General features: G+C 50.3%; 1 protein-coding gene across 1 annotated transcript in view; it reads left to right on the top strand.

Annotated features, from left to right (window-relative positions):
* Positions 1 to 4287, top strand: part of CBY1 (chibby 1, beta catenin antagonist) — a 53603-nt gene extending 49316 nt beyond the window's left edge. The window contains exon 5 of the mRNA XM_075320886.1: positions 3389 to 4287. Coding sequence (XP_075177001.1) covers positions 3389 to 3469 — 81 coding nt within the window. The 3' untranslated portion in view covers positions 3470 to 4287. The remainder of the gene's footprint in view (positions 1 to 3388) is intronic.
* The last annotated feature ends 10057 nt before the right edge of the window (positions 4288 to 14344 follow it).

The following is a 14344-nucleotide window of genomic DNA, read 5'->3' as shown; positions in this document are numbered from 1 at the left end:
GTTGCCCTTAGTCAAACAGCAGTCCCTTCGTCTGGCGGTGCGCTCTCTGCTGAGGCACCGCCGTCATTCCATCAGACACCTCATGCAGGTGCTGGGTCAGATGGTGGCGTCAATGGAAGCGGTTCCCTTTGCCCAGTTCCATCTGCGTCCCTTGCAGCTGGACATTCTCCGCTGTTGGGACAAGCGGATCTCTTCCTTGGACAGGCTGGTGGCTCTGTCATCACAGGCCAGGAGCTCCCTTCAGTGGTGGCTTCAGCCCCTCTCCCTGTCACAGGGACGCTCCTTCCTGACTCCGTCCTGGGTGATCCTCACCACGGATGCCAGCCTCTCCGGTTGGGGAGCAGTATTTCTCCATCACCGAGCACAGGGCACTTGGACTCCGTCCGAATCAGCCCTCCCGATCAATGTGCTGGAGATCAGAGCTGTGTTTCTAGCTCTCCTAGACTTTCACCACCTGTTGGCGGGCAAGCACATTCGGGTTCAGTCGGACAACGCGACAGCGGTTGCCTACATCAATCACCAGGGCGGGACTCACAGCCGTCTGGCGATGTTGGAGGTTCAACGAATCCTCCAGTGGACGGAGGACTCCAAGTCCACCATATCTGCAGTCCACATCCCAGGCGTGGAAAACTGGGAGGCCGATTATCTCAACCGTCAAACCGTAGACGGCGGCGAGTGGGCCCTGCATCCGTCAGTGTTCAGATCGATCTGCCGCAAGTGGGGCACTCCGGAAGTGGATCTAATGGCATCCCGGCACAACAACAAGGTTCCGGTTTACGTGGCTCGCTCCCACGATCCTCAAGCCTTCGCAGCAGACGCACTGGTTCAAGATTGGTCTCAGTTCCGTCTGGCCTATGTGTTTCCCCCTCTAGCGCTCTTGCCCAGGGTTCTGCGCAAGATCAGAACGGAGGGCCGTCGAGTCATACTCATTGCTCCGGACTGGCCCAGGCGAGCTTGGTACCCAGACCTGCTCCGCCTGTCCGTAGAGGTGCCGTGGCATCTCCCGGACCGCCCAGACCTTCTCTCTCAAGGTCCGTTCTTCCGCCAGAATTCTGCGGCTCTCAGATTGACGGCGTGGCTCTTGAGTCCTGGATCCTGACGGCTTCAGGCATTCCCTCTGAGGTCATCTCCACCATGACTCAGGCTCGGAAGTCTTCCTCAGCCAAGATTTACCACAGGACTTGAAGAATTTTCCTGTCCTGGTGTCGCTCTTCCGACCATGCTCCTTGGCCGTTCTCCTTGCCGACCATCCTGTGTTTTCTACAGTCAGGTCTACAGTTAGGTCTGTCCCTCAATTCCCTCAAGGGACAGGTGTCGGCTTTGTCGGTATTGTTCCAGCGGCGTATTGCCCGACTGGCTCAGGTGCGCACCTTCATGCAGGGCGCATCTCACATCATCCCTCCTTACCGGCGGCCCTTGGATCCCTGGGACCTTAATCTGGTCCTCACGGCCTTACAGAAACCCCCTTTTGAGCCTCTCAGGGAGGTTCCTTTGTCTAGACTTTCACAGAAAGTTGTCTTTCTAGTAGCCATAACTTCTCTCAGGAGAGTTTCTGATTTGGCTGCGCTTTCTTCGGAATCCCCCTTTTTGGTGTTTCACCAAGACAAGGTGGTTCTTCGTCCGACTCCGGACTTTCTCCCTAAGGTGGTGTCTTCTTTCCACCTTAACCAGGACATTTCATTGCCCTCTCTTTGTCCGGCTCCTGTGCATCGCTTTGAGAAGGCGTTGCACACCTTGGATTTGGTGCGGGCGCTCCGAATCTATGTGTCACGCACCACCGTTTTTCGGCGGTGCACCTCACTTTTTGTGCTAACCACGGGTCAGCGCAAGGGTCTCTCTGCTTCTAAACCGACCCTAGCTCGTTGGATTAGGTCGGCTATCGCCGATGCCTACCAGTGTTCTCAGGTGCCTCCCCCGCCGGGGATTAAGGCGCACTCGACCAGAGCTGTCGGTGCCTCCTGGGCTTTCAGGCACCAGGCTACGGCTCAGCAGGTGTGTCAGGCTGCCACTTGGTCCAGTCTGCACACTTTTTCGAAGCACTACCAAGTGCATGCTCATGCTTCGGCAGATGCGAGCTTGGGCAGACGCATCCTTCAGGCGGCTGTCGCCCATTTGTGAAGTTAGGTTTTGCCTACTTCTCAGTTTGGTTTATTTCCCACCCATGGACTGCTTTGGAACGTCCCATGGTTTGGGTCTCCCATGGAAGGAACGATAAAGAAAAAGAGAATTTTGTTTACTTACTGTAAATTCTTTTTCTTGTAGTTCCGACATGGGAGACCCAGCACCCTCCCTGTTGCCTGTTGGCAGTTTTTTGTTCCGTGTGTTTCACCGGCTGTTGTTAGTAGACAGAGTTCTGGTTTTGCCGAGTTTTACTCTATCTCTACTTATGGGTGGATGTCCTCCTTTAGCTTTTGCACTGAACTGGGTAGATTGTCATCCAGGGAGTGTATATAGCCCGGAGGGAGGAGCTACACGTTTGAGTGTAGTACTTTGTGTGTCCTCCGGAGGCGCTAGCTATACACCCATGGTCTGGGTCTCCCATGTCGGAACTACAAGAAAAAGAATTTACGGTAAGTAAACAAAATTCTCTTTTTTGGTTATATTTTTTTTTACTATGGGGCTAAGAACGAACAAGCAGGTAGTTGCTAACTTGCTCTTAATGGTAATGTTCTTGTTTCCATTGATGTCACGTCAACAGGGCATCTACATCTCTTCCACTATGCTCTGTCAACGCGGCTTCACTGTCATACTGATTGATAGACGGCTCATTGCTACCTGAGAGGAGTCGGCTGTGAATCAACATGACTGCGGCATTGATGCCACATTGACAGAATACAAGAGAAGGGCCACTCTGTCGTCAAGTGAATCGAAGCAGGAGTCGCCGCTCTAACCCGGCAGAGATCCTCACTGGGTAAGATAGTCAGGTAAGTTCTTCGCCCCATAACAAAAAATAGCCTAGGCTGCGTGGCCACGATCAGGGTTCTAGATGCATTGTGTTCTCACTGTGTCCAAAACACTTCTACAGTACAAGCACAGTGATCGGATTTCTATAAATCCCATGCACACTGTGCTTGTTTTTCTCGCAGCGTAAACTGACCTGCGGTGCGGCACCCAAGCCGCATCATTTCAATTTACACTACGAAGTGGCGAGTGTTCTCCACAGGGAGAACAGAGAGAAAGTCCACAGCGGGTCGAACCCTGATCGTGAGCACAGACCACTGCGGACTCCGGAGGAGAGCATTCGCTGCCCCGCAGAACAGGACATGCTACGTCCAGGATGCAGCATGTCCGGATCATGGGCACGTACCCTAACACTTTTAATGGTGATATACATGAAGGCTTTAATATGCAATATGTTCAGTCTTTCTCACATTTTCTATAACCATAGCTCTCCGAGGCAACAGCAGAATCCCATCTAAAGGATAAGGAACTGGAGGAAATGAAGAGCTTGAGTGGACGGAGGAAATGAATGAAATATACGGAAAATGAACACTGATGATCCAGTATGAGCTCACGGCACAAGACTTTCATCATACAGAATATTGATATTGCTTCTCCTAATCACACCTCAGCTCCAGGAGGCTTTTGTCTTATTGGGACCATTTCCCCTTCAGCAGGGCTGTCTGTAATAGTCGCCCTCAATGTCATTCCATAAAGTTCTGTTATGTATTTGTAAATAATATAAAAGTACTAAATTAGATTTGTAAAATGTCGCTTGCACTAGCGATCTCTCCCTGATTAATCTAGCAAAATTACCAGTCAGTCCTCCTCTAACTTTTAGGGGTTGTGTTATTTGGATATGATGTGTTTAATATGACTGCTGATGTTGCATTTTTAATAGTTGTATTTTTTCTATATAAATTTTGAATACAATAATTCTTATTTAAAGCCCTTTTTTATTTACCTTTTGTTCATTTTTTTTTTATTGTAGATGTAAACTCAAAATGCATTGTAATGAATCTTATGGTCTGTGCGTTGCGTGTGACCGAGCACATGCGCCCATTATAGCCAATGAGCCAGTGCACATGGGCAATCTTCCACCCGAACCAACTGTCATTGTGGAAATAGCTGCAGCATGCATTACATTGGTCTGAATTACTGACCGGACTAGAGCATGGAAATAGGAGGTAGCTCTTGCACTTGTCCAGTATACTAATTACAGAGGTGACTGGCCTGAGTTTTTACCCAGCCATGTATATGGTGGCAACAATATTTACATTCAAATCCGCATACTAAAATGATCAGCCATAATTTTAAGACTGATGTTATTCCTCGAAAATCTAGTTACCTAGGTTGAAAAAAGACCTAGGTCCATCTAGTTCAACCTTCTTCCACCAATTATACATTTTGTCATTAAGTCATTTATAGCCAATAATACTGTGTGTACTGAGGAAATAAGCCCTAGCAAAAATGTTCAGCCTTTTCGGAGTAAGGCTTACATATAAGGGCTGACAATAAGCCCTATTCACAGTTCAATAATGAAGTGTCCATGCAGCTAAAAAAAAAGTTAAAGAATTCTGCAGGACACTTCATTCTATAAAGCGGGCACCCCCAAAAGAGAGACGACCAGCCTGCAATCATACTTCTCAGACCCCGAATGTGACGCTGTGGATCACGCACGCACGCACCCACCCACACACCGATGAGTTCCACCGCAGGTCCTCGCATTCCACAGCACTGCCAGATGGAAGCAGTACAGTATCGCCAGATGTTTGTATGATGTTTCTGCATTCTGATGTGTGTGCGTAACGGTCGAAAGCAGGGGAGGACCATGTGGAGCACACAAGGACCTGCTGGGAGCGCCCACTGTGGATCTCAGGAGAACCTGGGCGCGATGCAGATGTCTGAGGTCTTGTAAGGATGACTCTCCTGGGGGGGTGACTGCCTTTTTTGGGCCCCCATCCTGTGTTTCCCCAAAAATAAGCCCTAGCGCAGTTTGGGGGGAAAAAAAATATAAGAAAGTGCCTTATTTTTGGGAAAACAATGTATTTCACTTGTTTAGGTATGCCCATGATTATGCTCATTTGTGGCAGCAGCCTGAAAGTTTAGTCAATTTTTTTAGTATTACATGTGTCTAAAAGCTGCATAGCCATGCACTAATTAACAATAAGCACCAATGGCTACATGACACCCCAGCCTCAACATTTGGAATAAATTAAGCCGCACATGAAAAGTCAATTATTAAATTTGAAAGTGTTCGTTGCTTGAAAAATGAGTACATGTAAGTATCTGAGCAGCTTTCAGAAGGCCCCAAAGGTACTCCGATAATGGCAACACCATTCCTTACAGATAACTCATCACCAATCTGGGGCCACCCTTTTAAATTTAATAAAAGTGACCAGCCCCAGACTGGTGATTTTTCTAAATATAAGTTTGTGTCAAAAGTGCTCAGAAGTTAACCTAATGTCCACTCCCATACTTCCCGAAAGCGCCCATATTTCTGCAAGATTTGAGCCCAAAGCGCTTACATTGCAGGATCCCATAACTCTCCATGGCCTTTCTAGCAGTGAAAGTTGGACATCTTCCTCTTTACTAATGTAGCAATGCCACATAGTTTACTAGGCGGTGACTGAAAAGTGTCATCCTTTAGGCTGGGTTCAAACGCCGTAGATTCTTTCATGTGAGAGAACAGGGCCAATTGTGCAAATAACTCTAGGCACAAACTCTAATCAGTGTGTGAGTCGAGTGTCATTAACTGTGATCTGATTCTCGCACGTGAAAAAATTGTATCACAGTTGTGGAAAGACTGACGACTTCATTTCTCTATCTTCTCCATTGTTGGTGTAGGCATAAGTCGGACTGCACTCTGATGACGTCCAAGTGCAGTTTGATGTTTTGCATTCATCCTTAGACTTGAATCAGTGTGCCACTCTGCCAATCTCAACATGCTATGATTTTGTTTCTCATGTTGAATTAGCATAAGAAAAGAAGCACTAGTCGACACTACTGCCCAATAGAATAGAATTTATTTATTTAATCGTATGAATGTATACCTTATCATCACATAAAAATAAACACCAGACAATAGACAGTGATTGAAAAATGTCAAAGGGATAAAAATCAAAGTTGAATATCATATAAGTGTGCAGGGAGCCAGCGCTAAGCGGTGTAACCGGTAACCGCTTTGCTTAGTTACCCGTTATTTACCCTGATTACCAAGCGCAGAGTCGCTGGTCGCTGGTGAGATCTGCCTGATTGACAGCTCACCAGCGACCATGTAGCGACGCACCAGCGATCCTGACCAGGTCATATCGTGGTCGGAATCGCTAGTACGCCGTTTAGTGAGACGGTACCCTTTAGAAGTAATGTAAAAAAAGATAAATTAAAAAAAGTTTTGACAAATATATAAAATTTCAAATTATTCTGGGTTAAAAAAAAAATAAAACAAAAAATAAAAAACATTTGGTATCTCCATGTTTATAAAAGTCAGGTGGAATTAAGACATTTGGTAATTGCTGTAAAGATATATAAAAACACCAGAGTTTGGGTTTTTTTGGTCACCTCGTATCGTTACATTTTTTTTTAATAAGCAATGTTTGTACATTAAATTAGTACAAAAAAAAAAATGTCGGCTCTTCATGCAAAAAAACAGCCCTCTCTCAACCCCATCAACAGAAATAAAAATGATATGCGTGTTGGAAAATGGTGATACAATTACAGTGGAACCTTTGTTAACAAGAACAATCCGTTCTGGGAGTGTGCTTGTTAACCAAGTTACTCGTTCAGCAAAGCAAGATTTCCCATAGGAAATCATTGCAATGCAGACAATTCGTTCCACAACTTGTTAAATGTCCCATCCTGTTCCCCCTATTGTGTCATTCCACACACGTACAAACACACAAGCACGCACGGAAATGCACATATTATGCTCACCTTACCTTCCGTTCCCTCGCCGGTCTCCTGGGACTTGCTGTTCTCCGATATGGGCTGTGTATCGGGTTACCATAACGACGAGGGAGGAACTTCTGCTGCCAGAGCGCTGATGTCAAAGGCAGGAGCCGCTTGCCTCGGATTGGCCAGCGCGCTGCCTTTGAGTAGCGGTGACGCAGGAAGTTCCTGCTTCGTCGCTATGGATGCTGATACACAGTCTGGAGTGGAGCGGCGATGGAACGGAAGGTACACATATGCTCACCTTACCTTCCGCCCCATCGCCGGCCTCCTGGGTCTTGTAGTTCGCCGCGAGGACGTCGCGATGTACCGGCAGACTACAAGAACCATGATGCCAGCGGTGGAACGGAAGGTAAGGTGAGCATAATACTGTATGTGTGTGCATGCGTGTTTGTGCGTGATTGTGTGTGTGTTTGTGCGGACTGCAAGAGCGGGTTAGAGTGCGGTGGATGTACGGAACCGGAAGTGTGTGCGGTGAGGATTTTGCTCGTACAGCAAAGCTTTCTCGTAAACAGAGTTACAAATTTACAGAAAGCTTTGCTTGTTAAGCGAAATTCTCATTAAGGGTGGATTCTCACTTGCGAGTTTCTCGCAGTAGAGCAATGCGAGAAAAACTCGCATTGGAATCAGACACATGTTAGTGAATGATTCAGCTCGCATTTGTGATTTTTCTCTGACGCCTCATTGGGGGACACAGGACCATGGGTGTTATGCTGCCTATCCATAGGAGGACACTAAGTAGATGCAAAAAGCATTAGCTCCTCCTCTGCAGTATACACCCCCTGGCCGGGCCAGGCAACCTCAGTTTTAGCTTAGTGTCTGTAGGAGGCACATCCTTTCAAGGTTTTGTTATTTTTTGAGGGCGATTGTTTCCCTTAGGGACCAATCTCCCAATACCATCAACCGGCGGGAACGCGGAGTGTTGCCTCCACGTACCCCCTCCTGCGACGCTGGATCCTGGGCTGCCTTTTACTGGACGACGGGTCCCACAGACACCGATTTTCCAGAGCCCAGGGCAGAGGCACAATTCCTCAGCCCCTCTTTGCAGGCTTTGAGTTGATACATTGCACCTGTGTGGCCGGACACAGCAGGCTGACTCTGCTGACTCCTGCTATTTCCACTGCCTGGACTGAGGCAGTGTTAAGGTGAGCTCTCCCCTGACTGGTTTCCCAGACAAAGGGAGAAAGACAGTGCAGGGAAGGCTCCCAGGACTGCTGAATTTACAGTCGTTATTCCCACCATAGCTGCGTGCTGGCTGGAGGAGGAGAAAGTCCCTTGCTGATTGCAGGGAACCATGCAGAGATAATCTAACGGTGGCGGGGGGAGGGCCCCCAAGGCTCATAAACTCAGTGTTTATTCCCTCTAGCTGAGTGCTGGCTGGAGGAGGGGGAGTCCCTTGCTGATTGCAGGGACTCCTGCAGAGATAATCTACTGGTAGCTGTGTGCACACTGACTTCTTCTTGGCGCTCTTTTTAGCGCTAAGCCCCGCCCCCCGTGGGCTGCGATAAGCCCCGTCCCCCCAGGAAAACGTGGGAAGATCTCCACAGAGACGCCTTCCTGAGGACGCAGGGCCATCGGCTGATTCTGGTGAGGTACACATAAGCAAATACAATCCTTGCTTCCCCCTGCTTCACTTGTAGCTCTGCATATCATTGCTCCCCCTCCTGGCATACTCCTATTAGGAACATGCAGAACTAAAAGGCCCACATAGTCTATTATTCAGCCTGCACTGCCTCCCACGCTGAGCTACCACGTAAACACACCTCTTCTCTCTGTGAGTCCTGGGCCCCTATAGCCCCCCCAAGACCCCCACCGCTGCAACCGTCAGCCCAGAGCCTAGGGCTCCCAGCCCACTGGAATGGGCACAGTTTCTGTCCCAATCCATGGAAAAACTGTCACACAACCTGGTGCTGGCTATGCAATGTCGTCCTCCACACCCTTCTGGGCCCCTGGACGGAACGCAGCCTGAGGATACCCCTATGAAGGATTCTTCTGAGGTAATCCGGGCCCATGCTTCACCGGTTGCAGGGATCAGGAAAAGAGCACACGGCCGGGTGTCTCCAGCACTCTCTCATGGCCCCCATGGCTCTCCCTCGGGAGCACACAGGGCAGGCTCTCCCACACGCTCCACGGCTTCTGAAGAGCTAGATGAGGGAGAATGCTGTTTGTACCAGGATGATTCCTTGGTTTCACCCTCCCCAGATGATCAAACTGCAATAGACTCCCTTATAGCAGCAATCAACCAAACTCTGCATGTGGAGGATCCCCCATCCACTACCACTGACCATGTGGTCTCCTTTAAGAGGGCAAGGAAACCCCAAAAGGTTTTCGCTGATCACCCAGAGTTTCAGGATATCCTCACAAAGCAAAGGGAGAAGCCTGACATGCGCTTCGGTAACCGTAAACTCATGGAGTCCCGGTACCCTTTTGCCTCACCTGCCCCTAAGGGCTGGGCCGATCCCCCCCCCCCCCGGTCTCCCGCCTTGCCACAAAAACGCTCCCGTCTTTACCCGATGATTCCTCCATCAAGGACCCGACAGACAGACAAGTGGAGCACCTCGCCCGCTCTGCCTTTGAGGCTGCGGGTTCCTCCCTCTCGCCCTCCTTTGCCTCTGTGTGGGTCGCAAAGGCGACTTCGGTCTGGGCAGAATCCCTTAACACTTCCCTTGAGGAATCCCAGTTCCCTCATACCGTCACAGAGGTAACAGCTCAAATTGCCGCTGCGGCGGAGTACCTCATGCAGGCCTCCATTGATGCTGCTACCTGCGCAGCTTTTGCTGCCTCAAATCCCATAGCCATCCGTGGAGCTCTCTGGCTCCGACAATGGCGAGCGGACTCTGTTTTCCAAGAAGTCTCTCACGGGCCTTCCCTTTTTTCCAGACCGATTGTTTGGCGAACGTCTGGACAAGCTCATGTCTGACGTCACGGGAGGAAAAAGTACCTCCCTTCCCCAGCTGAAGCCCAGGACGACCTTCACCAGACGTTCACAGTCCTCGTTCTGCTCCTTTCGGAACTCATTTGGTTGGTCGACATCCCGCTCTGCCCCCGCCACTAGCCGCGGACTACGCAGGGACCGACCTCAGCTCTCCCCGAAACCCACTTTGTCATGGCAGCCTAGACCGAAACAGTCCAGGACAAGGGAGACTCGTCCACGACCTTTTCCCCCCTCATGACTCCTTTGGCGCCCCGAAAGACACACTCATTGTAGGAGGTCGACTGCGGCTCTTTCAACACATCTGGGCTGCCGCCTCAGATGACAAATGGGTGCAAGACCTTGTGTCTTCCGGTTACCACGTAGAATTTCGGACCAGACCCCCGAGTCGGTTCCTTCTCTCAAACCCCCCAAAGATTCGAAAACAACGCAAGGCCTTTTTCTCAGCAATCCACTCGCTCCAAACAGCAGGAGTAATAATACCTGTCCCAGACGATGAGAAGTTCAGGGGGTTTTATTCCAACCTCTTTGAGGTCCAGGATGGTTCGAACTGACCCATCCTTTTTGGGGACCACAAACACCTGAACAAAGATGTGCACGTACGGAGATTCAGAATGGAGTCCCTAAGGTCCATTATTGCATCCATGGTCGAAGGGGAATTCCCCGCCTCCATAGATATCAAGGACGCGTACCTGCACATACCCATCGCTCCAGATCACCAAAAGTTCCTCCGCTCCACAGTTCAGGACTCCCATTTTCAATTCGTAGCCCTACCCTTCGGCCTTGCCACCGCATCAAGGGTCTTCACCAAAGTCATGGCGGCTGCCATGAGCGTCCTTCACGCCAGGGGAGTAGTCGTTCTCCCTTACTTTGACGACCTCCTCATCAAGGCCCCCTCCTTCCGCGACTGCTCAACCAGCGTACAGATCACCATGGACACCCTATCCCGCTTAGGGTGGCTACTGAATCTAGACAAATCATCCCTGGTCCCAGCACGATCCATCACCTTCCTGGGCATGTCCCTGGACACCCGTCGGGGCTTGATCTATCTCCCTCAGGACAAGGCGATCGCTCTTCGACAAGCAGTACGCTGCCTTCTACGTCCTCCGTCTCGCTCCATTCGATTCAGCATGAAGGTGCTCGGCAGGATGGTGGCGGCTATGGAGGCAGTACCTTTTGCTCAACTGCACCTCCGCCCACTGAAGCTAGCCCTTCTAGCTGCCTGGGACAAGAGCCCCTTCTCTCTGGACAAACATCTTCTCCGGACGCCTTCAGACAGGTATGCACTCCGCTGGTGGCTTCGATCCTCATCCCTATCGAAGGGGAGATCTTTTCTCCCAGTGAACTGGCTGGTCCAGACCACGGATGCCAGCCTCCTAGGCTGGGGAGCAGTGTACTGGCACCACACTGCTCAAGGACGTTGGACGCCCCAGGAGTCTTCCCTACCCATAAACATCCTGGAAATCCGCGCGATTTCCCTCGCGCTCAGGGCGTTCTGCCCTCTGCTAGCGGGTCGTCAGATTCGAGTCCAATCGGACAATGCGACAGCTGTAGCCTATATCAATCGGCAGGGGGGCACCCGCAGCAAAGCGGCTTTTCTCGAGGCCCACAAGATCCTCAGCTGGGCCGAATCGCTGGGGTCAGTGATATCAGCGGTACACATACCAGGGGTAGAGAACTGGGCAGCAGACTTTCTAAGTCGCCAAGGCCTGGCCGAAGGAGAATGGTCTCTCCACCCAGAAGTGTTTCTACACATCTGCACTCGCTGGGGCACACCAGACGTGGATCTAATGGCCTCAAGGTTGAACGCAAAGGTACCCGCGTTCATAGCCAGGTCACGCGACCCGCAGTCAATCGGTGCGGATGCTTTAGTCTGCTCCTGGCACCACTTCCGTCTGCCTTACATATTTCCACCTCTACCCCTGCTGCCGCGGGTAATCAGGAAGATCAAGGCAGAGGGAGTCCTGGTGATACTGATAGCACCGGACTGGCCCAGGCGCGCCTGGTACGCCGAATTAGTACAAATGCTTTCAGACGTGCCGTGGCACCTTCCAGACATCCCAGACTTGCTGACCCAAGGGCCCATTTCGCATCAGAACTCCAGAGCCCTGAAGCTGACGGCATGGCCATTGAGACCTGGGTATTAACAAGAGCGGAATTCTCCCCTGCGGTTATCTCCACCATGATCAGCACCCGAAAGCCTGCTTCATCCCGCATTTACCACCGTACGTGGAAAATCTTCTTTTCATGGTGCAGGGAAACTAACGTCCAGCCTATGCCTCTGGCCATCCCCAAAATTCTCGACTTTCTGCAGTCTGGCTTGCAAGCAGGGTTGGCTCTCAGTTCCCTTAAAGGGCAGGTCTCAGCGCTCTCAATCTTCTACCAATACCGCCTGGCTCAAAAACCGCAAGTCAAGACCTTCCTCCAGGGCGTTTCCCATCTAGTTCCCCCGTACAAACGGCCGCTGGACCCATGGGACCTCAATCTCATTCTGGACGGTCTCCAGAGGTCTCCCTTTGAACCTCTCAAGGAATCCTCCCTTGCTCTTCTGTCCTGGAAGGTAACATTCCTGGGGGCAATTACGTCCATCAGACGGGTTTCAGAGCTGGCAGCACTCTCTTGCCACGAGCCTTTTCTGATCTTTCACCAGGACAAGGTGGTTCTGCGCCCCCTTCCGGATTTTCTTCCAAAGGTTCCTACCCCGTTTAATTTGAACGAGGACATTGTTCTGCCTTCCTTTTGTCCACACCCAGTTAATAGGGTGGAAAGGTCTCTGAATTCGTTAGACCTCGTCAGAGCTCTCAGATATTACATATCCAGGACAGCCCCCTTTAGGAAAACGGACTCTTTGTTCGTCATTCCTGAGGGGCCTAAGAAGGGACAGGCAGCTTCAAAGGCAACCCTGGCTCGCTGGATTCGCTCTGCGATCCAGGAAGTCTACCGCTTGCAACTCAAGCCCATTCCTAGTGGGCTGCGGGCTCATTCCACGCGAGCAGTTGGCGCTTCGTGGGCCATTCGGCATCAGGCTTCAGTGGAACAGGTGTGTAACGCTGCAACCTGGTCTAGCCTACATACTTTTTTCAAAGCATTACAGAGTCCATACCCAGGTTTCAGCTGAGGCAAATCTGGGTAGGAAAATTCTGCAAACGGCAGTAGAGCACCTCTCTCAGTAGGCGCTCCAGGCTGTCTGGGACTGGGTCCTAGTCCTTGGGTTGTGTTGTCTTCTTTTATTTTTTCCCACCCATGGACTGCTTTAGGATGTCCCATGGTCCTGTGTCCCCCAATGAGGCGTCAGAGAAAAATGGATTTTTGTGTACTCACTGTAAAATCGTTTTCTCTTAGCCATCATTGGGGGACACAGCACCCACCCTGTTGCCCTGTTGGGCCTTGGTTCTCTCAGTACCTTATTTGGTTATGACTCTTTTTTTTCTCATGTTCCTCCGTTGAGATAAGTTTTTACTATTATTTTTTTTTTCTCCTACTGCTTCTGTACTAAAACTGAGGTTGCCTGGCCCGGCCAGGGGGTGTATACTGCAGAGGAGGAGCTAATGCTTTTTGCATCTACTTAGTGTCCTCCTATGGATAGGCAGCATAACACCCATGGTCCTGTGTCCCCCAATGATGGCTAAGAGAAAACGATTTTACAGAGAGTACACAAAAATCCGTTTTTTTCTCAGTCCAAATTGGGCTGAGAAAAAAATCGCAGCATGCTGCTTTTTTGCAAGTTTCTCGGCGAGTCTCTCCAATGCAAGTCTATGGGAGCATCTAAAAAATCTGATGTCACGGGACGGCACTCACACCATCCTAGTGACATCCGATTTTCTAAATACATTTCTCGCATGTTTCCTAAACTACTGGAAACGAGTGATGTGTCACAATGCCTGTCAATCTCTATTCTCTGTCAGTCAGTCTCTCCCTCTCGGTCTCTATTCTCTCTCTGTCGATCGGTCTGTCAGTCAGTCACTATCTCTGTCCATGTCGGTCTATCCCTCTGCCCCCCTCTCTCATACTCACCAATCCCCGATCACCGGCGCGGCGCTGCACGGCGTTCACACTGCTCCGGCGGCTTCTCCTCTTTTGAAAAAGCCGGCCGCTCCTTATTCAATCTCATATTCCCTGCTTTCCCCGCCCACCGGCGCCTATGATTGGTTGCAGTCAGACACGCCCCCACGCTGAGTGACAGATGTCTCACTGCAACCAATCACAGCCGCCGGTGGGCGTGTCTATGCTGTGCAGTAAAATAAATAAATAAATAATTAAAAAAAACGCCGTGCGGTCCCCCTAAATTTTAATACCAGCCAGATAAAGCCATACGGCTGAAGGATGGTATTCTCAGGATGGGGAGCTCCACGTTATGGGGAGCCCCCTGGCCCAACAATATCAGCCAGCAGCCGCCCAGAATGGCCGCATCTATTAGATGCGACTGTTCTGGGACTGTACCCGGCTCTTCCCGATTTGCCCTGGTGCGTTGGCAATCGGGGTAATAAGGAGTTAATGGCAGCCCATAGCTGCCACTAAATCCTA

The sequence above is a fragment of the Anomaloglossus baeobatrachus genome, chromosome 8, assembly GCF_048569485.1.
Source record: "Anomaloglossus baeobatrachus isolate aAnoBae1 chromosome 8, aAnoBae1.hap1, whole genome shotgun sequence".
Classification (NCBI taxonomy): Eukaryota; Metazoa; Chordata; class Amphibia; order Anura; family Aromobatidae; genus Anomaloglossus; species Anomaloglossus baeobatrachus.
This window is presented reverse-complemented; position numbering and strand designations above follow the sequence as displayed.